We start from the raw sequence: 27,232 nt of genomic DNA on the forward strand, positions 1-27,232 counted from the left end.
GTCCAAGTGAATCTTCAGGCAGAAAATAAGCCAGCTTAGATGTTGGAGTAAAGCCATTTCACCCTTACAACTTCTATCCTTCTTTCCTTCAGCACATCCCATCAGGCACTGGGATTGAGCAATCACATCTCTATAACCCAGGAAATTCCAAACCTGAAAGTTCTGGGAGCAAAATGGTAATTTTGCTGCCTTGCATATCCTGTACGCGTCATTGTGAGGGTCAAACAGCAAGTGATGCGCTGCACTGACAAGGAGAACAGGAGTAGGGAATGCTGCATCTGCACAATTTGGCAGAGTTCGTGTTCATGTTGAAACTTAAACTCTCGGTATTTGCTGATAATTGAGGGGTTTATTTCTCAGCTTTAACAATAAGTATTGCTGCTTTTCCCCTACCACAGAGATGGTAAATAAATAACAAGTTTTGAAGAGCAGCTCCGGAAAAGAGAGCACAGTTCATGACCAGTTTAATTTCTGTGTAGCACTTAGGAAATGCCAAATCCTTAAAAATATTTGAGGAACTTACTACTTAAAGATGCTGGTGGAATCAGCTAGCCCTCCCGTGTCACTTACCCTGTTTCAGAGCTCTAATGGGGCTGCTTTAGGAGCCTGGCTGCCAGGAGACTAAGGCAAACTTCAAGCTGTCTGCTCCTGCCTTCCATTTAGCGGGCTAATGATTCTTGCTCTGACACCTTCTCCCTGAGACTGCTTTAGTGACCATTCACCTTCATAAGGTCCCGCGTCCAGATTTTTTTTCCTCCCCATCTGTTACTGCTGGAATCGGGTAAAGTTAAGGCATTTTTACCCTTGTGACATTATTTAGGACAACAAGTATTACTGCAGCTCTCTGGTTGGGATGCTAATGTTCTAAGCACCAGAGCGCTGCATGCAACACAGCAGCTGTTATATATTCAAGGGTGAAATTCCAATAATAGTATGCTATATAATCTCTGGATAAATATTTATGCTTGTGAAGGTTAAGTGACTTGGAGTACTATAAACTCCAGCCTTTTGGGCAGGCCACTGCAATTTAAACCTTCTTGTGGTGACCTACCAACGACCTCTTTCCCAGTCTAGAGGCAGAGTGACTGCTGGAGGTAAAAATTCAGAGTGGATCCTGCGGCCTCTGCCGAGCAGTAACGCAGTGCACAAAACACAGCAGACGTTATTTGAACTCAACTACTCAACAAGGGCTTGTCATCTCTAACATCCCTTAAATTTCCTTGAAACTTCTCCTGGTGTGACTTTATTCACAAGCCCTGCGTGGTGTTGGCTCAGCATTGGTTTAAGAGGGCAACAACCTCTTGAAGATGACAAGCATCCTGTCACAGGCTGGGTTTTTGGTGTTTTATTCATGTGATGGATGGGAAATGTGTAGTTAACCTTTTCTAACGTGCAGGCACATCTTCAAGGTTGTCATGTGGTTAACTTGCTTCAGAAATGCAGGTGAAAGAACAGGCCAGACTACTTCTAAAGCAGTTGTACAAGTTGGGTCCCATTAGCTGCCAGGATTTGAAGTTCAGGGCCTTTTAGCACTCATGGAGCGAAAAAAAAAAAAACCAAAACAAAACCCAAACCAGGCAAAGCTGAGTCTTAGTGAACTCAGCAGAGCTTGGATTTGCTCCAACCACTTAACCTGACTGTGTTTTCAAAAAGTTTTATAATCCCTCATTTGCTTCCTAAGCTACATTCCAGAGGGATAACAGATACAGCTTTACTCCGTTTTCTCCATCTCACTGGTGCCATTATTTCCTGCCTAAAACCAGAGAACAGAACTCCCTTCAGTACAGCTGGTGGGTTCCTCTACCTCCTACCTGTTGATAGTGCGTTAGGAATGACCCCACCCGTGGCTAGACAGAAGAGCAAGCCATGATGATGCGTCTCATACTAATCCAAACTGGGAGGAAGTATTTCACGTGCTGCTTTGAAGCACTGGAATGCCTTCTGCTGGGAAAACAGAAGGCACCTTTGCCCTTTCAGAGTGAGCCATCCTAAATCAGGGTCCTGCTGACTTAGTTCTACTTGCCCAAAGGAAACACACCACCAAAACCACGTCTTGAAGTAGCTTTCCTGAAAAGGTCTGATTTATCTCTATGTCGTTCCACCATGGCTGGTAGCTGTTGTCAATACTTGCTATTATCTTTGGAGCAAGAACATTATCAGCAGGTTTATGGCTTACTAATGCCACACTGAGGATTGTTTATTTTATCTGGCAGTTGATATCTAAAAGAATGACTTTAGGACAACAATATACATTTCAGTCTGAGGAACTCATTAATAATACTTTAATCCACAGGAGTCTTGGGTTTTATTTTGCTTTACTCTGCACTGGGCAATTTTTTTTCTTGACTTGTCCTCTCTGAACTTGCCGAGCACGAGTTCCAAATCCCAGAGACTGCATCGATTCTGTTAAGTACTTCTGGTTGGGAGAGATGCACAGCATCACCAGCAGTTTAGCATCACCTCCTAAAAGCAGGAAAAAGGCAAAACATACTTATTTACCTCATTATTTTCAGTAAGTTATACACTGGTAATGTATTTATGTAGACAACAACAGGTGTAGGCTACTGTAGCTTTTATGAAGCAGAACACTGTAGGTGAAAAGAGCTGTTGAAAACAGACAGCTCCTTCAAGGGGTATTTGCCCAACTAGAATAAATGTTTCACAATTTGTAATGTAGATTTTTTCCCCTTATAGTTTTACCAGTTAATCTGCATGTATGTTATGGGTCTGAGCACTTCATTAAGCTTTGTCAAATGTTTGCAAATTCAGGGTAACGGCAATATGGCTTATTTGCATTATAATAAAGCAAAACAGACTTATTAGAAGTTCACAGAGAATGATTAAACAAACAAGGAAATTGCTACTTTCAACACTTCACTTAATCAATGTCACCTAAGTCACACACCAGGCATGGTTAGAACCAGGCTCAGTGCCCATACAACATGGCTCCTAAACTCATGTCTGTCTTTCCCTTTTCACAGTGGGGACTCCAGTGCCAGCTGAAATTCAAAGTTGAAGCAAAAATCAATAGTCTTTCAGAGGCTCTGAAGAACTGCTACTTCAGTCACTGTCAGTGCCTTGAACCAGAGACTGGAGGGCTGATGCTTTCTGGCTGAAGAAAAATGGACCAATATACTACAGGGATGGACACAAATTTGATGTTACTGCAGGGATTACGCTTGCTTTAAAACTATTTCTGCACAGATGAGGAGCTAGAGAAGAGGAGGTGACCCAAAGACAAAAAGAAGTTGTAGCATAGTGCATCAGCATGTTCCAGAGTCTCCCTCCTTTGTCTCACTGCTATGGGGAGTAATGTTAAGGAATGTGCAATATGTGACTACACCCTGCAGTAATAAGGATTGAAGCTTAACTTGTAAACTGTACCTGACGTGACACACCAATGAAATGCAATTATTGCCCTTTATGTGATCCTGCTAGAGATGCTGTGATTATTCCATGTGTATTCCTAAACTGAACCTTGGAAGCAGCAAGTCTTAGCCAAATTTAGGAGGAGTTTAGAACCCTGACTGTGTACTCGCACTGCTCCAAAGTCAGAGTTTTTGAGCAGAGGCCCACATACACGGGAGGAGTACAAGGTCATCCTCTAGTTCTACGCAACAAAGGAGGTGAAAGACTGGGAAAAGAAATCTATATTGTTAAAGAAAAGTCAGAAGAATGTCTCACCGACAGAGTCCTGAAGCAAACGCGTGAGTTTGCTGTTCCGGTAAGGGACGTGAGATCGCTGTTCTGCTATTGCCCCAAGAACGTCTGCGAGGGCCGACAAGCTGCGGTTGATAAATGAGGTCTCCCTCAGAGCTGCACCCGTCACGCCAGACATACCTAGTGCAACACAGGAAAAAGCAACAGCAAGACTGAGCAGAGCTGCTTTGACTTTGATTGTGAAAAATTCTGTTGCTGTATCATCTACTTTTGAACACAAATTCTGAACCATGATTTCCAGTCCACCCATGCCAAAACCAAGATGCAGGGATTGTTTACTCCAGGCTGCCAACACATTGTTCAGTGCTTCTACTCTTTGAAGGAAGGTTAAAGAAGGTTCAGTGCCTGCAGATGGTCTGAAGCATCTCATGTTAAAATTAATCTCTTAAGTTGTACAGTGCATCTTGGATCCATGTGTATTATGGAACTGAGAAAGCAGGAACGCCATAAGATCAGACAAGACAATGCTGCTTTGGAAAACACCAGTCCACAGTGTCTCCAGGGAGAAGCCTGTTGTGCTCCACCATCTTTTGTAATAGCTACCTGCCCCGTCTGCATCCCTTAAGAAGAACAAGAGTGACACTGATGGCATAAGCTGCAGAAACAAAACCGTACAGCAGCCAAAGGGGTTTATGTTCACCGAAGTCTGTGAGGTGCTGTTCTTTGTGGTGTCATTTGCTGTAAGGAAATGGGTAGAGGAAAACACCCTTCTGCCATCCACCCAACATGGTGGTATGTGGCTATGCTGCCCTCAAGCAACACTGGGAAGACTTGGTCCACAAAACAAGTTACACCAATTTCAAGAGGTGCTGCAAGCTCAACAATATGATCAGTCTGGATGAGCATGCAGGTAAGAGTAATTAATTTCTCCTGTCCTTACTTTTGCTGTTTGGGGAAAAGAAACTTGTTATTAGCATTTAGAATCATGTTATTAAAATTTAATCTTTCTTCAGGATAGTGCATAAGCTACAGGTGCATCTGCCATCACTTCTCATTAGCCAGAGCACATGATCCATGCTAGGCAGAGCTAAGGGTAGTGGGATGGTCAGGAGGGGCTAACGGTTTCTGCAACTGCCTTCTGTCCCACCTCTAGAGAGACAAAGAGGCTGTACAGAGACAGGCTAAGGATCTTGTTTTCCCTTTAGGCCAGCATTTTCCCAACTGGGAGAATGAGAGAGGTATTCAAGAGGCAAGTGTGAAAAGGCACAATCACAGAAAAAAACCCCAGAAATCTGGACAGTGAGGGCTGGAGAAATGTGACTGTGGGAGAGGATGGGGCTGGAACAGTAGAGTCTCTCTGCAGAGAGGCACAAAGCAAAGCAGTTAAGAAGACCCTGCTGCAGGGTGTCAATAATCTGAGACAGGATGTGTATCAGACTGACTTCATTGGAGTCTGTGTCTACAGGCATCCCCAGCTTCTTTTACAGTCAGTGGAGGTGGACTCCTGAGACAGTGGATATCACCCTAAAGCAGAAAAATGCAAATAGGTGAAGGGTGTACATGTTTTAACTGCTGATTATCTACATTTGGTCAGATGAACTTCCACAAAGCATTTAGCCGAGTTTTCAAACTGAAACCTAATTTGCTAAAAATGTAAATGCTGTAACTGATCCAGGATCCAGGATGGCTGTGGAGCAAACAAGACAGGGTGCTGATGAGATGCCTGCTACTGCTGCTCACTTACATTTGTCCACATTTCAAAACAATTACAAGTTAACAGCTGCCCTTACTTCTATCTGAGCAAGTGCAACACCTTCCAATCTCCACCAGCGTAGCTGATGGCAGAGGTTGGTCTGCTCTGTGTGCTGGGCCCCATCTAACACTGATGTAAGTGAGCACAGTTCTGGGCTTCACTGGAGGATCTGGCCCACTAAGCCCCAAACTAACTAAATGGGTGTCCTGGTTCAACTGAGAGAACAAACACACACACTGTTGCTCAATTACACGTTTACCAGTTTCCAGCATTTAGAGCAAATGAAAAAAATAATGTATTATATTAGGTTTCTTTGTAGAACAAAAGTTTAACAGTGAGCAACAGCAAAAATTCTTGGCAGTAAAGTAAAAGACTCTTTCATAATACTGGTTCAGTTTTCAAAACATTATTTCTGGAATGGTACATTTGGCTGCATGGCTTTTCTTGGTAAGAAAGCTTGTCCTTTAGGAAATAATCAAGTTTTTGAAATTATTGTGTGCATAGAGGAGGGGGGAGGAGGAAAATGCTTTAAGGAAACAATGAAAACAATATTATATTTTCAACACTTAACTTCCTCCAAGACTTCTTCCATAATAAGGCAGAAAAACTCACATATGGTGATATCAGTTATTACAGATATTTGTAATATTTAAATAATTTATGCACTTTCAACATTTCTGTACAAAGACATGCTAATTTTCAGAGTGGAAAAACAAGCCTAATAGAACCAGTCTGAACAAATAATATACCTATGATATGGGTAACCGCCCTGGGCTTATTTTAGGCTTATGCAGCCAAATTTTCAGTTAAACTGTACCAGTGTAAAACTGGAACAATCAGGCCCACAAATTTTGTTCATGTCGGGATCTGTGGGTTTAAACCACCCACTGTGTGAAAGCAGGATTCGCATAAAGGGGTAAAGGCAACTATTGTAACCTAGATCTGGGAGAATCCGTGCCCATGAACAGCCATGTTCACTCACCCACACATTCGCTGCCAGCCAGATCCACCAGCTGCAATCTGGTTTTGACTTGCTTCACTTTCTCAGTGGCTTCAAGTTGTGCTGGTGAAGAGGCTCTGGAAGAAGAGGTGGATTTATTGTCTCTTGTTTTTTGTGGAAAGGTGCAGAAAACCTCTTTATTTAGTCTCTGACTGGTCTGTTCATCTTCCCATGAAGTACCTGGTTAATGGAAAAAACAAACAAAGGCAGCTTCTCACTGACACTGGAAATTGACATGGGGGGAAAATGGGGCATCAATAGGGGAAGTGCAGTATCTGCTGGTTTTGGCTATTCTAACAGAAGCAACATACAAGTCAGAGTCAATGCCATAGGCAGGCTGAAGGACTTTTCCTATTTTAAGGTTTTGTTCATCAAATCAATCGTACCAGTTGGTAACAAGACTTGGTGTAGGTTGTGTTGTATCTGATATTCCCCTTGTTTGTGCTTCTTTGTGGGAAACAAGAAACAGGAGTCCAGTAAGGACTTTAAAGAGGCAATTTTTCATGTTTTAGATTGACTGCAACCAAAGTGAGATTCTGCAAGAAAAAACGTTTATCCCACTTCTTCTATTTTGTCCTTTGCCTGCTGTTCCTTCTAGACTTCCTTCAACCCTCACATGCCACTGCTGCATCTCCACGTGATGAGCTTATCAGCCTCGATAGCATTACTCCTGCTTGCCCAGGTTGGCTATCTGCTAGTCCTAGTAGTTCTGTGGCAGCACTAGACTGCTTCATATCCTTCCTCTTCCTCAGCAGCAGCATCTGGCTTTCATTCTCTGCTGTGAAGGAAGAGGAAGACAGATTCTTTGGGAAAGCTGCTTTGACATTAGCTTAGCAGAAGTATATGCAAAAGGGCTTTGCCAAAGTGGTTTTGCTTTTTTGCTTCTATGTTTTGGTTTTCATCCATCTCTCTCTCTCTCAAAGACATAGAAGAATAAAAGGCACACACTCTGCTACAGGTAATAGAGAGAGCAGACTCTCCTGGGGACTTGCAGTGTCTAGTTGCAACAGTTCAAAGTTCCCAGCTGCAAAACTTGAGTAAGGAACAGACTGAATTGGATTGCAGAGCTCTGTATCTCTTCAGCTGGGCTGTTGCTAAAACCCGAGCTGGCTGTTCACAGTGTAGACAGAGCAGCTGTGTTGGTTTACACAGAATAAATGGCTTCAGGCCATACAGTGTAAAAATAAGTGTTCTCACTATTCTTCAGTTTCAGACAAGGAAGTTAGGAAACTGCTCTCCTCAAACAACAGATATTACTGAAGCAAAATGCTACAAGAACCTAATCAAACCTGAAAAAGTGCTGGCTTGTCAACCCTGGCCTTAGGTGCAGAACTCATCACAGGCTTTACAACTTTTTATTTAGTGACTTAGATCTCTGGTGTTGAGCTATTTGACCATAGCAGCTAGCTTTGAAATCAGGAACTTCTTTTAAACAAGCCAGAATGTGCTGTCACACTGCTATAGCAAGGTCCCACTTGGATACTCCTCTGCCCCTCAGTATTGCTCATCTTCATCCATGTGCCATAAGCTGAAATCCTGAGTCTGCATTCAACATAAATTAGACATTTCTGTGGAGCTTTGCTGCCAGACAACGTGGCATCCTAGGCTGACCACAATTTGAAATGGCAAAGGGCAGACTGGACGGGAGAAGATGGCTGGTATGCTAACGCTGCAAACATTGTGTTTTGAAAAGTAACATCTGTCTGATGGACAAGAACCTGGAACTGGCTAGAGCTAACATCTGGAACACCAGAGCTGCAACTTGTGAAACAACTGTGTCTTTTGGCAAGGCCCAAAGGTAAGTGAGGGCACTGTTTGTTCTGTTTTGCTGATATTGTTGGTTTAATTTCTGATAGCAATCTAAGAGAAAAAAATGTTAAATATTTTCCACTTTCTAAAACCATATTGTTGTTGTAGACTATGAAGAAGATGGACCAGAGCACTAGAAGCAGAGTACCTAATTACAACATGAGCAAAAGAAAACAAAGTTAACCCCCTAAACCCGAAGTTATTCCTAAAGCAATAAACTGGTAAGTCTCGGTGTGGAAATGAAAAGTAGAAACACAGGCTTTGCCATCGTAAATAAGACAACTATGTTGCCTGTTTCTACAGTGGCCTATTATTAGCAGTTCAAGAGACTCTGAATATAATGGACATTTTTGCAAGGCAGCGGATAAAAAAAAGATAAATTTGTTCTTTTCTAAAAGCATATGATGATCCCTAAAATACATGGTTAGCTTTACCACAAATTTTTCATGGATAATTATATATGTCATACAAAGTGATTTAACTACAGGATTTGAGTATCTACCTTATTGTTATCTTATTCCTTATCTTATGACTTATTGACAGTAATAGTTGTTTTATGCTATAAAACTTCAAGAACTCTGTAAATCAAGACATGGAAAGAAAAGTAAAGGTTTTATGACAGTGATAGTTTCAGTAGCATTCAAACATTAAACTGGTCTTTTATTTAAGAAAGTGCGTAGAAGTTAAACAATGGAAAAGGAGCTGAGGGAACATATTAAACATTTAAAAAGCAGGAAAAAAACAATATGAAAACCTCTCAGTCCACAGACTGTTTTTTAAAAAAACAACTGGCTCTAGATGTATTTTAGTAACATTCTACTTACCAAAGTTATCTTCAGAGACAATTGTGGTTATGGTCAATGTAACTACCAGATGAGAACGAGAGGAATGAGCATGCACCAGTGTTGGGTGAGTGGCTCTCAGCTGTAGGCCTTTGTTGACTAGATGCAAAAATTCAGATGCATTTTCAACAGTCCTAGAAAGTAAAGAAACAAGCGAAAGATTTAACTGAGTCACAGTAAAAATCACACGAGAAAGCTGACAATTTAGGCATGAATTTGAGCATTTCCACTTCCCCACTCTTCTTTTACTAATCTCAGTTTTCAGCTGCACAAACAACTGTAAAAAGACTTTTTCAGGTGCGATATAGTCCAAGATGAAAATTCAAGACAAAAGCTGTCATGTAGTACTGAAAGTGCTGAAGAAGTGGTCTGCCAGCCTTGCAGGTCTACAGGTACTGTAAGCTCTGCTCTAGAAGTGCCTGTAATTTCTACACCTCCACGCTTTGGAAGAAAAGACACAAATTTAGTCATTCCTGGAACCTCTGGTCTTACAGAAGCGGAGTTGTCCAGTTTATGTTAAGGTAGCTCCTGTTCTTTGGGAGGTACAGAATTAGGGAAAAAAAAAATTGCCTGGGCCTTTGGAAATCATATTTAGCATTTGGAATTAAATCTAGATTCCTTGGAAAAAACTTTCATTCCACTGTTTGATAAGAAAGGACTCTAGTGCGGTGTCAGAACAGACAGGCTTAAGTTTCAATAGACCATTTTATCTTGTACTATCTGTTTTCTTTTCCAGTTAAAGGCAATAGTCCAAATGTGACCAATCGAAGGGCAAAAACCTAAGACAGAAAATGAAATAAACGCTATGATTTCGCCCAGGATTGCAATGTTTAAAACAATTGAGGTAAGGTTGCCTACTCCTTCCTTTCACGGCATTGCCATCTTCAATAATCACTCAAGTTACATCACCTAAACATTAGTTTTTAGATGGGGGTATAAATTATTATGAATGTTTATCACAGGCTGCTTATGGAATGCCCTGTAATACCAGAGCCATTAATAACTCTCCTGACAGGCTACAGGCTTGGTTCCACATTGCTGCAGTCAGCAAAAACAAGCATCTGATAAAACGCAAGGCCTTCGTGACTTAGATTTTGCTGCTTTCAGTGAAAGTCACACTGGGCACAAACCTATTTTGTGCTAAGGAGAGCCACACTTGAAGAGTTTAGAGACAAAAGAGCTATGCCAACGAAAACAATTTCATCTGAAAATCAAGCAAGGGCATGTGAAGAACAGAAAAGCATTTAGCCACACCGTGCTTACACTTAAGGGAAGCAGGCACCTCAAAGCAGATCCCTGTGTAACCAGGGCCACAGGAGCTAAACGATTGCTATAGACCTTGCCCATCAATCCTGAGCCGCACACAGTGGCCTCCCCTGTAGCACCTCTGCCTCTCTGCATCCACGGGTGACCTCTCCCTGGTGTCTGACCTGGCACCAGCAAGGAAGCAGTGGCCCTCGTTCCTACTGTCAGAGACGGCAGAGCCTCACACTGGGGTGATTTGACTGTTACCTCAGGTTCAAGGAGGCAGATCCTGCCTTCCTAAGTTTCTAAGTTTTGAACTGCACCCTCCAGTCACGTCTCAGGCCAGGACTGGGCAGCCTGAGAGGTCAGCACCCTCACTGGATGGAGCAACAGGCAGCCGGCTTCTGCAAGGGGTCAGTGCTACGAGCTGCTGTCCTCCAGCTTGTGTTTGCAGAAGAAGGTAGGCCTGGGGGTACGCTGTCAGTGCTGGTCACCTACTGGGAAACCACAGTTGACTTTGGAGGTGAGATCCCCAGCCCAGCTCTGCAAGCTTGGCACAGTAGCTTGTCAGCAGGACTGACAGTAATTTTTTTAGTATAATCTCTACAACTTTATCACACTATACGTACCGCACGTTCCAGGACCAGATCCTACAAAGAGAAGCCCTGTTGTGGTTAAGTTAAAAATTTGATGCTGAATGTTCTCCAAAGTCAACCAAGCCATAAAAGAAGAAAGAGACTGAGGGTTTTGTGAGTCAGTAAGATGTACACGTTAGCAGGAAAGAGACTACTGTACTTTAATGGACATATGGAGAAGCCAATGAGACCCAGCAGGCAAATATATTCTAGATGAAATATTATCACAAATGAGGATGTGTTTTTATTCAAAGCACTGCCTGTTTACTTTAGATTTCGGGCAGCTGGGTGGTCTCATTCAATGGTTCCCTTGCTTTGTTTGGGTTTGCTTTTTCTTATTAACCTTTCTGTGTAATTATTAATATAACCTGTTTATGAATTGGGCTTTTTTTGCTGTTTGCATTGTAATTGAGACACAAGTCCATACTCTTATTTATATTTGTATTAGAATTGGGTATTTATCGATCGATTGAGATAAGTGGTTTTTAAGAGGTTTTTAGTTCAAGGCGCCAGGTTACTTTACCATAAGTTAGAATTTACAGAAATAAACAGAGCAGCCATTTTATTAACTAGAAGGACAAATGAAATCTTATTGCAGCTTCTAGTTCTTGTCTCTATGGCACAAGTCCAGCTTCATCTCAACTCTCCCTTCCCCAAAGCCTAGGAAGAGATGGGTCACCCACTATCTATGCAAAGCTCCCTTGGGAAGGGGAGTAGGCATTTTTCAGGCCAGCACCTTTGTTACTGAAATACTACAATTAAAAATTACTTGGAGGTTCTGATGAAGCAGGAAAAATTCAACTCCCATCATACCCACACTATATGCACATATCTTCATTTTCTAAGTCAGATGGTTTCTTTCTTTCCCAGTCAAAAGAAAAAGATTAGCTCCTTCAAGAAAGATTCAGCACACACAGGTTAACCTCTGCTCCCAACCTCTTCTGAAGGAGTTTTTCATTCCCTTGACAAAAGAGCCTTAACCAGATGCTAAAAGTTGGCAGAGAGTCACAGTTGGGGAAATCCAAGAAGAGAGACTGAGAGAAACCCACCAGTCAGCATAATACAGACAAGAGGGCAAAAGGATTCATCACTTCAAGCTCCAGTCATTTTTAATTCATTCCATGCTCTTATGGAGCACGCAGACTGCAATCAAAGATGCAGAATTTCTCTGGAAATCATATTTAACTTCAAGACTGAAGAGCAGGCATACCTCAGATACAGATGTTAATCCTTCCTAGAATATTGCAGTGATTATTATTTCAGAGAAAGAAAGGAGAGTTATATAGCCCCACGGTGAAGAAAGCCACTTTACAATTTCTCTGGGATCCTACTTTTCTGTAAGCAGTTCAACGGCTAGAAAATACAAGTCAATAAATGCATTTAACTAGGTAGAATAAAAGTATGTTTGCGCAACCCTCCAGTACATTCTTGTATTTTTATCAAGGCTTTCTGGCAATAGCATAAACCCACATAAACAAACAACTACTAGTCTGCTTATGTGATTAAGTCCCACAAGACAAAAATACTGCCTTCAATTATTTCCACTGAGGGTGCATTTTATTTTAACAGAGAGTGGGGGGTTGCTTTTCATATCTGACTTCTAATTCCTCCTGGAAGAGACTAGACCATGAAAAGCATTATTATAGAGAAGTGAAGAAAAACATCATGTTCGCCCCAGAAACATAAAACACTATAATAACATTTCAATAGGGCAAGATGTTTCTTTTCACAAACATTATTTGCCCAAGGAGCAGAACATTTGTTCTGTCTCTAGACCTCTCTGCTGTGCACAGAGAGAGATGTTCCATTCTGGAATTTGTTCACATGCTGGGCACTCACAGGGAGATGTCTGGTAGCTTAATTCCACTGGGTAGCATCACCTCTCTGGTGCCAATAGTACTGCTTGTCACAATTTTTTTTGTTAATGTTGATTTAATACTAGCATGAACACCACAGCCATTACTAAAATGAAGCATCTGAAACAGATTCACTCTTGTTAATGCATTAATTGTTACGAACATGTCATTTTTACCATCTAATTAGCCAAGGTTTGTGTCTTACATATAACAAGAAAGTATTACACATTTGCTTTGTATATTACACATACATTACACCAAGAATCATCCCCATGTGTACTACAGCAAGCCTCTGCAATGCTTAGCAAGTACAAGAAGGCATTAAAATAAGTATAGGTGTAGTCTTAAATACCTTAGCTCTTGTGAAGATGTGTAAATAAGAATCAAACTTACCATACACGGATGCTAGGACGATGTACATCTTAAAACTAAATGGGTAGAAACTCAGCTACTTCTTAGCTTTTAGCTTGAAGAACCTGGATTTTCAAGAACTACAGGTTCAAATGCCAACATGTCAATCCCCACTTTAATACCTCCAGTTATGAAAACAGAATACTAAGCAGTGAGATGGGTATTTATATTAAAAGATCACTTAAATCTTATTCTTTCTAAAGTACTTTTTTTTTTTAACTTCAATTTCTGTAGGGAAAGCTAACACTCTACAGGTGCTTAAAAATCTACAAAAAGAACATTTCTATTATAATCTGTAAATTTTATAATTTAGTAAGACTGAAGGGAAAGCGCTTTGTGACTGGGTTACAGCTGACAAGATGCCCTACATCCAGCGACAACAAAATACACAGCTGTCCTCAGGCAATCTGAGTGGAAGGCACCTAACACAGGAGTATAACCCAAACTAATGGTACTGTTATTTTTGAAAGTATTTTGACGTTTGCAGCCAACTGCAGTCTAATGGACTGAGCTAATGGAAACAGTGAGATCTGTTCTTTTGCATATGGTAAGAACTCATTGTTTAGAAGTGATAACTGGTGCCTATAATGCAGTTTTGTGACAGCTATACATTTCATTGACACCAGATCATTGTCAGACGATAAGGATCAAAGCATGTACTTACTCATGTGTAAGCAATGGAACATCGTTCTTTCCTTCTCTGGTTGTGACAACATCACGTTTGATGCCAAATACTTTTCCACAACTGTCTTTAGCCAGAAGATCAAAAATTTCATTATTATACACTTCTACAACAGAAACCTCAACCCAGTAACTTCCCGGTGGCTTTTCTGAAATAAGCCTGGAGAATAAAAATAGGGGGAAAAAAAGAGAAGAAAAAAGCCAAAAAATGCTGAAGTCAAACCCTAAGCAAAGAATCTGTAAATAAAGATCTAGTCTTTAATTGTAATCTAATTACAATCTGATAAAAGTGCGTATTAAATATCGGCAGTTGTGATTTTGCCTCATCCACATGCTAATGTTAAGCTGAAGAATCAGAATATACAGTTAAATTATACATGAAGCAGTAAATAAAATTCATTTTCCAAACAGCTGTGCCAGTTTAACTTGGTTTTTTCCACTAGTCTCCCTCCCTCCTCAAGATGTTTTCAAACCATTTCTCTGCTGGACGTTATTGCATTCAGAGCTTAAGGTATGATGAACTCTGGCAGAGTGCAAGCAACAAACAGGCAGCGATGGCAAACTGCCCGGTTAGATCTGTAAGAGGTTATCTGTCCACAGCCACAGAAAAATTATAAATTACGGGCTTGTCTATTCAGGAGAATATTTTCAGTTAGACAGTTATATTGGTACAAAATTGGATCTTTGATTTATCTTATACCATTCTCCAAAAGAAATAGCCTTATCCAGAAAAACTTCTAATGGCTCTTCTAACATAGCAGTGCATCAGTTCAAATCATACATTATGTTCAACTAAAAAAAATCTAGGAATTCTCAAAGCAAGAACAGATCATGGTTAAAAATTCTACTATCATTGTTCTTGGGGACTGGGTTCTAATCTGGATCCTTTTCATCTATTCCAATTGACAATTTTCACAAAACTTGTAAGAACTTAATTATCTTTTAGACTCCCACAACAATGGCTGAAACATAAAAGTTAATTAGAAGTCTGAAAGACAGACAACAGACAACAAAACTGTATAATCTTATTTTCTTAGAAAATCAGATTAAGCAGGAGAGAGGCTAGAAATCTGTATCAAAACTCAAATATCGAATGGCAGTTAGAGAAGCTACAAATATTAATCATTGTGAAGCTGAAATCTGTAATGAGAAATACATTACAAACATTATTTCATCCTTTCTATAAAGTTTAAGGTGACTGCCACTGACACGAGCCTTTTCTTAGCTGTTACCTGAACACTTCTTGGGTAGCTCGAGGAATAATTCCAAGTTCTGATTCATTTTCTAAGGAGAATGCAAAGTTCTCCTCTAACTGTGGTCCCAACATCGTGTACGTCTTCCCACTTCCAGTTTGTCCGTAAGCCATGATACACACATTGTACCTGAAAATTAAAGGGGCCTTTGTTTATTTTACCATTGCCAAATGTGTTTGTTAGGTGGCAAGACAAACCCCAAACAATTTGGGAACACAAACTGAAATGAAAAATAAATACACTGCCCCTGCAGATTCCATTCTGGAGATCTCAAAAGCTGTCAGAAATTAAGGTATTGCTCATAACATCATTGCCTAAATAGATTTTGTTTTTTAAGGAGAACAGAAGGGATGTTTTTCAGCAATGTTTAAGGGATGCTTAGCTTGGAATGACTGATGAGGTTAGACCTCCTGTCTGCCCGACTTCCAGTTCATGCACTGCCGAGCTGCTAGTTAATCAGCTCCTGAACATTGCAGTTTACAGTACAGCATTTTGAAGTAAACCATGGCTGGGTTTGATTTGTCTTACAGTGCTATGCTGCAAACCACAGCACTAATATCTTAACAGCTGGGAACAGTAAACTCTTCAGCTCTCCTAGTCTTTTTCAGGCAGACTCATCAGTCACAGCCCTCGGTCACTGGAAAACAGCAAGACAGCCCAAATGATAAAAGGCACAAACTTTAAAGCAAATGCATTAGTTCAGTGTAGGCATGCACACAATGACTGCTCTGGAGTAAAGGTGGTAGGAACTGCTCTGGTATGGACTTGTAGAAGCTGCAAACAGACAATGCTGCTGCAGATGTACAGGCACCTATGAGACACAATTCACCATCTCCTGAAGTAGATGTGTAAAATGCATCTCATGAACAGACCTCTGCCTCTTTCTCTGCCATGGAAAATAACAAACAAAAAAAAAAAGTCCACAGCTGTGAGCTCTGTTGTGGATGTCTGTGCCGCAGGGATCTGAATTCAGATGCATGAATCCTATCCAGAAACTGTTTCTAACACAGCCACATCAAAGTCAACATCTTAAGCAAAACAAGTGGGTGGACACAAAAGCACCCAGCCACGGTACAACTCTGTATTGAGGACCAATACTGTACTGTGCAGTGTACTCCTGTGGCCACCTCTGCTCTGCAGCACCTGCCAGCACTTTGGTGTTGGCCACAGACCTGTGCCAGCAGTAACTCCTGGAGGACACGCAGTTCTGCTGACGGGACTGCTCCTTCCCTGCAGTACCGTGTCTGTTCAGAGACACAGCGTTAGGAGAATCTCCATACATGGCGAGTACACTGAAGTTTTTGCTCTACCAGTGAGTTGCAAGAATGGGCTTGCTCCTGGGTCTGCCAGGGAGTAAAATTTCACTGCCTAAGCTAGACCTCCTCCATGGGCAGACCTGAACAGCTGCTTTTGGTTATCTGATGCTTTTCCTCGTATCAAAAATGTTGTTTCAAGCACATGCCAGCAAATTTAAATGAACACCCCTCATCTAATTGTTTTACATTTATGGTTTCAAGTCATGAAATGCTTATATGGCCATTGCAGAGAAATCTATTTGCAGCACTTTTTTGCATATTAAACATGCCTAGAAGCAATTCTTTTTGGAAGACTATTTAGAAAGTTTTCTCTTGTTAAAAAGAATGTGGGCTGATAAGCAACACAGCAAATACCTGGGTACCCCTTCTGGGGATGCAAGTCAGAGTTGCAGTCAGTGAACCTACAGTAAGTTCCCCCCACATTTCAGGATGCTGAGTATAAAATAGAAGTCTAGTCATAGATTTGATGAGGTAAAGGAGATAACTGTTACTGAAAATAAAGAGCACTACAGGAAAATGAAACGTGCTAGAAATCAGGGCTGTAGATCTGAAATGGGATTTCTCTAAGTATTCACTGCTGACATAACTCTATTTGCATTTATGTCAGTAGGAAAAGCTCCCCCTAATTTTGGTAGTTCTCAGCTAGGCTAACAATGAGCAATTTTTACAATTCCACCCCTAATGCACACTGCCTCGCCAGCCTATGGCTTATTGAGACTTGTAGCCCCGCATCAAAATCAGAGAGATCTTGGGAACCAAAAACGGAGCCAGAGGTTTGCAAGTAGCAGCTTTCCTTAGAAAAACAGAATGGAAGGCTTTACAAGTCTCTCAAACTTTCATACTGGCCAGCTATTCCAATTTTCCTGAGTTGCTACTTGATAAAAAGTAAGCATCACGGACAAAATAGTTCTGACAAGATACAGATCATATGATTAGAAACTAAGTAGACAGGTGCTTGTAGCACTGAAGATAGAGATGCAAATCAGGTGTCAATCAGTGACAACTTCTCTGCCAAAGCCAAAATAGTATTTCATTAAGCCCAACTGAGCTCAAAATATCCAAAGCAGTATTATATCTGAGTATGTAGAGAAGAGAATTAATTGTTGGGTGATTCAACAAGACAAGAAGCAGCAGACTAGTTCATATTTACCTAGTTTACTTTGTTGGTGTTCTGGTTCCAACATACGGGTTTCCAATAGAGCAATCTAAAAATTTCAGGCTGCGATTTACCTGTGTGCCCTGGTATTTCTCCTTCTCCATCCATTACTTACATTCTTATTTCAAAAAGTTCTTACTGCCAAGCTAGGATACCAATAGTTTCATAGTATTTCTCTCCTGAAAAGAGTTTGGGTATTCAGTATAGCAAAGTTATCACTAGGAGAGAACACTGTTAGAGGAAATCAAAGGAGAAGAAATGTATGCTTTAAAATAAAAACAAGTTTGATTCTTTAATGTTGAAAATAAATGTTATCTTACTCCCTTGCTGGCCCTGTATGGCTAACTGTAAACGTTGAAGCCTGCTATACTTTGTCTGTTCTGCATATGGGACAATCTTTTCTTCCTGTGTATTTTTATTGAAAAATTAAACAATTCATTAAGAAAGAAAAATAAAGAAAAAAAAAAAAAGGAGTGAAACGCTCTTTTCTGCTTAAGCTAAAAGTTGTCACAGACCATTTTGGAGCCCAGACTAAAACAATCAGGAGCAGCAAAAAGGTTGAAGGTTCAGCCCAAGTACGTCTGTTTCCCATTTACAATGGGAAGGCCGCTGAGAAACATGGCTTGTGTGCACAGCCTCGCCTTCCCCAAAAATCTGCTTCTGTTTAAATGGCACTTCTGGAAGAACAAGACAACTCTTTTGTTTTCAATAACAGAACATTTCCTAACTGAATAGAAAAATCCCAGCTTTTAGGACACGATTCTCTCAGTGTGGAAATTAGAAAGTGGGAAGTATGGCAGATCAAGGTACAGATCAGATACGTCTGATGATAGAGAGGCAAAGTATTGAGCCAAAGCAAACTTATGTTCATTGCAACAGGAAAAGCAGAGAGAGAAAACAGTGGTTATAAGGACTTCTTCAAACTGCTCCAATCTAGTGGTCCCTAGGTTGCTTAGCTATGGAAACTGTGGTTACTTATCCTTGGTAAACAAGAATAACTGCCTTCAGAATGGCCAAGGCACGATTGGAGCAGGTTGCCCAGAGAGGTGGTAGATATACCCTCCCTGGAAATATTCAAGGTCAGGCTGGACGGGACTCTGAACAATGTCACCTAGTTGAAGATGTTCCTGCTCATTGCAGCAGGGTTGGACTAGACAACCTTTAAAGGTCCCCTCCAATGCAAACTGTTCTGATTCTATGAATGCCATATGGGCCATATAGGACTCCCTTTAGCCCAGACAGCCCTCATGTGCCCCTCTGTGGCACGTGAAAAGGGATGGCTGGCATTTCCCAGTATCCACAATATCTGCTTTAAAGAAAAGGAGACTTGGAAATGTCAGTGTGCAGACTGCCAGGAACAAAGATTGACACTGTTCAACTATCTCACTGTTCACAGAAATGGACTGGCTTTCCATCTACAGGGAGGGAATGATCTATGACAGCTCTACAACCACCATCTATAATTGACTGGAATTGGAGAGGGGTGAGAAAGGAGCAGAAAGGAAGTTTTGTATGAATCTCAGTTCAAGCCTCAAGGATTATAACAATATGCACTTTGAGGCTTCTTCACAAGAGTTGTTTAAGTTGGCTCTAGAATAAATGAAGAATCACACTTCATGAACTTCAGTGGCTAGAAGTAATTACACATATTTGTTAGTGGTTGTTACTGATCAGTTTTGTATTCAAACCAGAGCTCTGTTTTAACCCCAGTGCCTGAAGGAGCGTTAGAACTGTGACTGAGGATGCTCAGTTCTGGTTCAACCAGTAATTGATTATGTCACCTCCTATGGTCTGTGCTGTACACAAAACCAGAACAGATAATGAGAGAGTGGCCCCGGCAGGCTTTTCATTACAAATACACTGTTGGAAAAGATGTATCATACTGTGTCTACAACTGAAAGCCAGCTATAAAACATAACCTACCAAAACACAAAAAAGATAGTATCCTCCACTAGAAGCAATGCTTAAGTTTGCCAGAAAAAGACCAGAGAAAAAACCTTTTTTTTTCTCCCAAATTTTTCTGTTTTCACAGAAAACAGCGTTTTCACTGTTCCTATGGGGAAACAACATTCAATTGGTGTTGAGTATAAAGAAAACAGGAAAGTGCAACTGCAAAGCCACAAAACTTGACAGGACTGCCACGGTTAAGTTATTTGTTTTTAACTAAAGGATTTCAGTCAGTTATTGCTCTTTAGATTTCTTACTGCCACCTTTTAACTTACCCATCCAGGAGAGATGTTAGCAAAGGGGCCACGTCTGCAAATACAGTGTCTTGAGACTCCGAAGCACTGTAAACCCTGAGGAGCAAAGTGCAATGATTAACTGAAGAAAAAAATATAACTATGTTGTCGCAATACAAGAATAAAAACTAGGGAAAAGATAGGCCAGTGACTTTAAACTTGTGACCTTCCAACATTTCCATGTCAGGGGACTGAAAATTAGAACATCAAGGTTCTTGCACACTTTTTGGGAGCAGCTGTTGTCTGTCTCATCCTAATCCTTCTCTTGCCTCTCTGGCAGATGGGAGTCTTTGTTAAGGCTGCCCTGGATCCCTGTTACTCTCTCCCACCTACCAGACTGTGAAATATCCCTGCTGCCTGTGTCTCCTTTGCATCACACTAAGGAAGGGAGTGGTCAGGTTAGACTTACCTTTAGATGTGGATAAGGTCTGGGGAAAAAAGAGGTATGGAGGTTACAAACTTGCCTCGGGACTTGTCTCAGAAGAGTCAGTGGCAGAGCAGAAATCAGAAAGCCCCCAAGGGTCATGTTTAAGGATGCTCTGTCTTTGTGGGCAGCATCAGACTAAGGTATTTCCACCCCACCCCTGCTAAACTATCTACTCTGAAATAAACACTTCTCACTTGAGGGAAGACTTTCTGTCACATTGTGATGTGGATTTCAGACTAAATTTTAAACAGAATGAAAGACAATTAAATGGAATGAGTTATTCCACCTCTTAGAAAAGAGCAGTAACAGTACAATCCTTGGGCCAACACAATGATGTCTAAAACAAATGCATACTTTTTTTCAAGTTCCCAAAAAACCCAACCTAAAACACAGGGCTCTTCAAAGAAATTTTTCTTCCAACCCTTTCAATCAAGTTTGTACAACATAAAATCAAGACCTGAAAATAGGGAATCAAAGGGAGGAAGTTCTGATCATAGAACATGGACATAATAACTCATTCATTTCTTCTCTAGCACACCAAAAACGGACCCTCCTCAAGATTACAGCCTGCAGCACATACTGTTTATACAAGATGAACAGAATCTAAAACATAAATGTCATTAGCCACACTTAACTATTTGAGGTGTGAATGTTTAGCCTTGGAAAAAGCTTCCTTTTCTGATATCTTTCTGTTGTGATATTGTTTTTGTTTGTTTAGCTCTGTTTTCCAGTGTGTATTCTTTATAGCTTATAGTAAAATGACTAATTAGAAACAGGAATTTTGATAGCAGCAAACATTACAAAGCATAGTTACTTTCCTGTGTATATACCATACCAACACACTTTACTTAGCAGTATTCCACAGCTTGCATATGATACTACAAATTTAACTGAATTAAAATACAGTGTGCTCGTTAGCATTTACTCAAGCCTTTTTGTATATTTGAGGAGGACCTGGCAACTACAGTTTGTAGCCTGCACAAATGTACATTTTTGTATTCATGTTCTCCATAAATAAGACTGTACAGAGGGATCACTGATAAACAGATACAGAATTAGAGCCAACCCATTTAGTTCAGTGTTATGTTTCTGACAATAGCCAGAGGAAGGAGCAAGAAACACTATGGTGGCTAGAAACACAATAATTAATCTCTGTGTCTCATCCTAATCTTTAAAAGCCATAAACTGGCCTCAAAACTGAAATATGAGCTGAATCTCTGTTTCAAAAAAAATATTATTAGAATTAGTATTCAGTTTCTTTTTGCATCTTGCTGAATTCTTGGCCTGGAGTAACATCCTGTGGCAATGTGTTCCACAGTCTAATTGTAAGTTGTATGAAAATGTACCCTCTTTAATCAGGAAAGGAGCACTTGTCTGGCTTGATGGACAAATACTGCTTGTCTTGCCATTCCACTGATGTGCTGTCATACTACACTAAGAAACCAACAAATATGCAGAGATGTGGCACAGTTTGTACTGGGAGGACACTGAATAGCAATACTCCATCCTTGCTTTGCATGCATACGCACATATGCTTCAGTTAACTTTGCACATCAAATCTGCAAGGTCAATATAACAGAGCAAAAGCACTTCCAAACACTTCTCTCTGCTTCATTTATCATCTGCAATCGATGAAATATTCATTAGCACCAAGTCCTCCATCTTAACCAGCCAGGCCTCTAGCTCAATATGTGTTGAAATGGTATTTTTATCTTAATACATCAAAACATCTCAGAGCTGCTACATAAAAAAAAAAAAACCCAAACAACTAACCACCTTGAAAAGTTATTTTAGAGATGAGAACATTCATACTGTCTTCACTTGCTGATGATGGGTTTTGCTATCTAATAGAGCAAACAGTGCTACCAACCACAACCAGGGCTAGAATCAACCAGTCTTAGCAGTCTGTTTGCACCAAGTAACACAGCCGTGGCTGTGGCCGGTTCAGGTTCTGGTGGCCATTCAGAGGAAAGGCACCAGGCTCCACGTGACAGTAATTACTCCAAATATTTACTTAACTTCCTAAAAGGGTTTTACTGCCACTACTTAGCTGCTGTGGCTCAAATGTTGGCCCAGACGATCCTTGAGACCCCTTCCAAGCTGGTATTCTACGGTTCTGTGAAGTGCTACCAGTACCCAAATGAAGTCGCTTAAAGTGGGCTTGCACTAGTTTATGCTACGCTGTAATCACAGCACTGGCTGAAGCATGGACACCCACTTAATTAGAGACCATGGAAGATGCAGCAAATCCAGAGAATCTCCTTCTGTAAGCCCCTGTATTTTTACCACAACGATGACAGATTTGTCCCTGTGTAGCGATTAATGTTAATTTCACCTTGAAAATTCTGAGCTTCTTTTTTATTTTGCTAACTGATTCGCCAATAAAATTATAAAAGCATAACATGCTGAAAGCTGGAATTTTCTTCCTGAGCTGAAATCAAATATTTTGACATTTATTAGTTCCATAAAACTTTGCTAAAAAAAATAAACATTTTTGAGTTCATAAGAACCATATGCTCTTCTGTTTATAAAAAAGAGCTGTGCTGGGACACTGAAAAAACATTCCCCAAGAACTGCATTCTTTGGGGGATTTACATTTTTTTAACCCTTTTCCTGATCATCAGGATCTACACCACATGTCCAGAGTCACAGGACCTCTGAAGTCCTCCTTCAATACCATTAAGTGTTTTGCTCTAGAGAGTTGAATTCGAGCATTATTCTGCGTGTACTCCAACTGCTATGGCTGCGTTAGGTATAGCTGGAGGCTGAAAGGAGTTACTTCGAGTAGCTTAGCAGACTTACCAGGGGGCCACGTACCTTGAGAGGTCGCATAAATCTTGTATCAAGAGAATCCTATAACCTGCAGGGTCAGTAAAGCATCCCCAAGATTTGCATTATCTCAGGAATTTTCAGTTGTTTGATGGCCTACACAACAGCAGTCTGCAGTCTTCACGAGTAGAAAAAGCCAGCATCCGAAAAGGATGCCTCAAGGAAAGGGGGGAACGACTGGCAATGTTTAGCAAACCTACAGCAGTTTGGGCTGAACAGGCTCAGACATTAAGTTTAAACCAGGACACGTAATTCACGTTGGATACATGTGACTTTAAATCAAGTTTTGCCTTCAAGCAAGGAAGCATGAAATTGTCCTCATGTGTTGTTTCCAGAGGATTTTGAAGCACAGTTCAGGGTAAAGAGCATACTGTATGAGTCATTGCAATGTACAGATGCAAAGTTTGCATTACAAAAAAGGCATGAGGCAAAATTGTGTATTTTCTGCTTAAGCTAAAAGTTGTCACAGACCATTTTGGAGCCCAGACTAAAACAATCAGGAGCAGCAAAAAGGTTGAAGGTTCAGCCCAAGTACGTCTGTTTCCCATTTACAATGGGAAGGCCGCTGAGAAACATGGCTTGTGTGCACAGCCTCGCCTTCCCCAAAAATCTGCTTCTGTTTAAATGGCACTTCTGGAAGAACAAGACAACTCTTTTGTTTTCAATAACAGAACATTTCCTAACTGAATAGAAAAATCCCAGCTTTTAGGACACGATTCTCTCAGTGTGGAAATTAGAAAGTGGGAAGTATGGCAGATCAAGGTACAGATCAGATACGTCTGATGATAGAGAGGCAAAGTATTGAGCCAAAGCAAACTTATGTTCATTGCAACAGGAAAAGCAGAGAGAGAAAACAGTGGTTATAAGGACTTCTTCAAACTGCTCCAATCTAGTGGTCCCTAGGTTGCTTAGCTATGGAAACTGTGGTTACTTATCCTTGGTAAACAAGAATAACTGCCTTCAGAATGGCCAAGGCACGATTGGAGCAGGTTGCCCAGAGAGGTGGTAGATATACCCTCCCTGGAAATATTCAAGGGCAGGCTGGACGGGACGCTGAACTATGTCACCTAGTTGAAGATGTTCCTGCTCATTGCAGCAGGGTTGGACTAGACAACCTTTAAAGGTCCCCTCCAATGCAAACTGTTCTGATTCTATGAATGCCATATGGGCCATATAGGACTCCCTTTAGCCCAGACAGCCCTCATGTGCCCCTCTGTGGCACGTGAAAAGGGATGGCTGGCATTTCCCAGTATCCACAATATCTGCTTTAAAGAAAAGGAGACTTGGAAATGTCAGTGTGCAGACTGCCAGGAACAAAGATTGACACTGTTCAACTATCTCACTGTTCACAGAAATGGACTGGCTTTCCATCTACAGGGAGGGAATGATCTATGACAGCTCTACAACCACCATCTATAATTGACTGGAATTGGAGAGGGGTGAGAAAGGAGCAGAAAGGAAGTTTTGTATGAATCTCAGTTCAAGCCTCAAGGATTATAACAATATGCACTTTGAGGCTTCTTCACAAGAGTTGTTTAAGTTGGCTCTAGAATAAATGAAGAATCACACTTCATGAACTTCAGTGGCTAGAAGTAATTACACATATTTGTTAGTGGTTGTTACTGATCAGTTTTGTATTCAAACCAGAGCTCTGTTTTAACCCCAGTGCCTGAAGGAGCGTTAGAACTGTGACTGAGGATGCTCAGTTCTGGTTCAACCAGTAATTGATTATGTCACCTCCTATGGTCTGTGCTGTACACAAAACCAGAACAGATAATGAGAGAGTGGCCCCGGCAGGCTTTTCATTACAAATACACTGTTGGAAAAGATGTATCATACTGTGTCTACAACTGAAAACCAGCTATAAAACATAACCTACCAAAACACAAAAAAGATAGTATCCTCCACTAGAAGCAATGCTTAAGTTTGCCAGAAAAAGACCAGAGAAAAAACCTTTTTTTTTCTCCCAAATTTTTCTGTTTTCACAGAAAACAGCGTTTTCACTGTTCCTATGGGGAAACAACATTCAATTGGTGTTGAGTATAAAGAAAACAGGAAAGTGCAACTGCAAAGCCACAAAACTTGACAGGACTGCCACGGTTAAGTTATTTGTTTTTAACTAAAGGATTTCAGTCAGTTATTGCTCTTTAGATTTCTTACTGCCACCTTTTAACTTACCCATCCAGGAGAGATGTTAGCAAAGGGGCCACGTCTGCAAATACAGTGTCTTGAGACTCCGAAGCACTGTAAACCCTGAGGAGCAAAGTGCAATGATTAACTGAAGAAAAAAATATAACTATGTTGTCGCAATACAAGAATAAAAACTAGGGAAAAGATAGGCCAGTGACTTTAAACTTGTGACCTTCCAACATTTCCATGTCAGGGGACTGAAAATTAGAACATCAAGGTTCTTGCACACTTTTTGGGAGCAGCTGTTGTCTGTCTCATCCTAATCCTTCTCTTGCCTCTCTGGCAGATGGGAGTCTTTGTTAAGGCTGCCCTGGATCCCTGTTACTCTCTCCCACCTACCAGACTGTGAAATATCCCTGCTGCCTGTGTCTCCTTTGCATCACACTAAGGAAGGGAGTGGTCAGGTTAGACTTACCTTTAGATGTGGATAAGGTCTGGGGAAAAAAGAGGTATGGAGGTTACAAACTTGCCTCGGGACTTGTCTCAGAAGAGTCAGTGGCAGAGCAGAAATCAGAAAGCCCCCAAGGGTCATGTTTAAGGATGCTCTGTCTTTGTGGGCAGCATCAGACTAAGGTATTTCCACCCCACCCCTGCTAAACTATCTACTCTGAAATAAACACTTCTCACTTGAGGGAAGACTTTCTGTCACATTGTGATGTGGATTTCAGACTAAATTTTAAACAGAATGAAAGACAATTAAATGGAATGAGTTATTCCACCTCTTAGAAAAGAGCAGTAACAGTACAATCCTTGGGCCAACACAATGATGTCTAAAACAAATGCATACTTTTTTTCAAGTTCCCAAAAAACCCAACCTAAAACACAGGGCTCTTCAAAGAAATTTTTCTTCCAACCCTTTCAATCAAGTTTGTACAACATAAAATCAAGACCTGAAAATAGGGAATCAAAGGGAGGAAGTTCTGATCATAGAACATGGACATAATAACTCATTCATTTCTTCTCTAGCACACCAAAAACGGACCCTCCTCAAGATTACAGCCTGCAGCACATACTGTTTATACAAGATGAACAGAATCTAAAACATAAATGTCATTAGCCACACTTAACTATTTGAGGTGTGAATGTTTATCCTTGGAAAAAGCTTCCTTTTCTGATATCTTTCTGTTGTGATATTGTTTTTGTTTGTTTAGCTCTGTTTTCCAGTGTGTATTCTTTATAGCTTATAGTAAAATGACTAATTAGAAACAGGAATTTTGATAGCAGCAAACATTACAAAGCATAGTTACTTTCCTGTGTATATACCATACCAACACACTTTACTTAGCAGTATTCCACAGCTTGCATATGATACTACAAATTTAACTGAATTAAAATACAGTGTGCTCGTTAGCATTTACTCAAGCCTTTTTGTATATTTGAGGAGGACCTGGCAACTACAGTTTGTAGCCTGCACAAATGTACATTTTTGTATTCATGTTCTCCATAAATAAGACTGTACAGAGGGATCACTGATAAACAGATACAGAATTAGAGCCAACCCATTTAGTTCAGTGTTATGTTTCTGACAATAGCCAGAGGAAGGAGCAAGAAACACTATGGTGGCTAGAAACACAATAATTAATCTCTGTGTCTCATCCTAATCTTTAAAAGCCATAAACTGGCCTCAAAACTGAAATATGAGCTGAATCTCTGTTTCAAAAAAAATATTATTAGAATTAGTATTCAGTTTCTTTTTGCATCTTGCTGAATTCTTGGCCTGGAGTAACATCCTGTGGCAATGTGTTCCACAGTCTAATTGTAAGTTGTATGAAAATGTACCCTCTTTAATCAGGAAAGGAGCACTTGTCTGGCTTGATGGACAAATACTGCTTGTCTTGCCATTCCACTGATGTGCTGTCATACTACACTAAGAAACCAACAAATATGCAGAGATGTGGCACAGTTTGTACTGGGAGGACACTGAATAGC

The 27,232-nt window shown here is 40.6% G+C and overlaps 1 protein-coding gene across 1 annotated transcript in view; it reads right to left on the reverse strand.

Annotated features, from left to right (window-relative positions):
* Positions 1-2,186: 2,186 nt before the first annotated feature.
* KIF25 (kinesin family member 25) overlaps positions 2,187-27,232 on the reverse strand; it is a 41,262-nt gene continuing 16,216 nt past the window's right edge. Inside the window, exons 6-12 of the mRNA XM_014950570.1 lie at positions 19,840-19,914; positions 15,125-15,274; positions 13,876-14,052; positions 9,047-9,198; positions 6,396-6,593; positions 3,685-3,840; positions 2,187-2,463 (exon numbers count right to left, since the gene is read on the reverse strand). Coding sequence (XP_014806056.1) covers positions 2,306-2,463; positions 3,685-3,840; positions 6,396-6,593; positions 9,047-9,198; positions 13,876-14,052; positions 15,125-15,274; positions 19,840-19,914 — 1,066 coding nt within the window. The 3' untranslated portion in view covers positions 2,187-2,305. The remainder of the gene's footprint in view (positions 2,464-3,684; positions 3,841-6,395; positions 6,594-9,046; positions 9,199-13,875; positions 14,053-15,124; positions 15,275-19,839; positions 19,915-27,232) is intronic.

The sequence above is a fragment of the Calidris pugnax genome, unplaced genomic scaffold (genome assembly GCF_001431845.1).
Source record: "Calidris pugnax isolate Ruff unplaced genomic scaffold, ASM143184v1 scaffold24, whole genome shotgun sequence".
Lineage (NCBI taxonomy): Eukaryota > Metazoa > Chordata > Aves > Charadriiformes > Scolopacidae > Calidris > Calidris pugnax.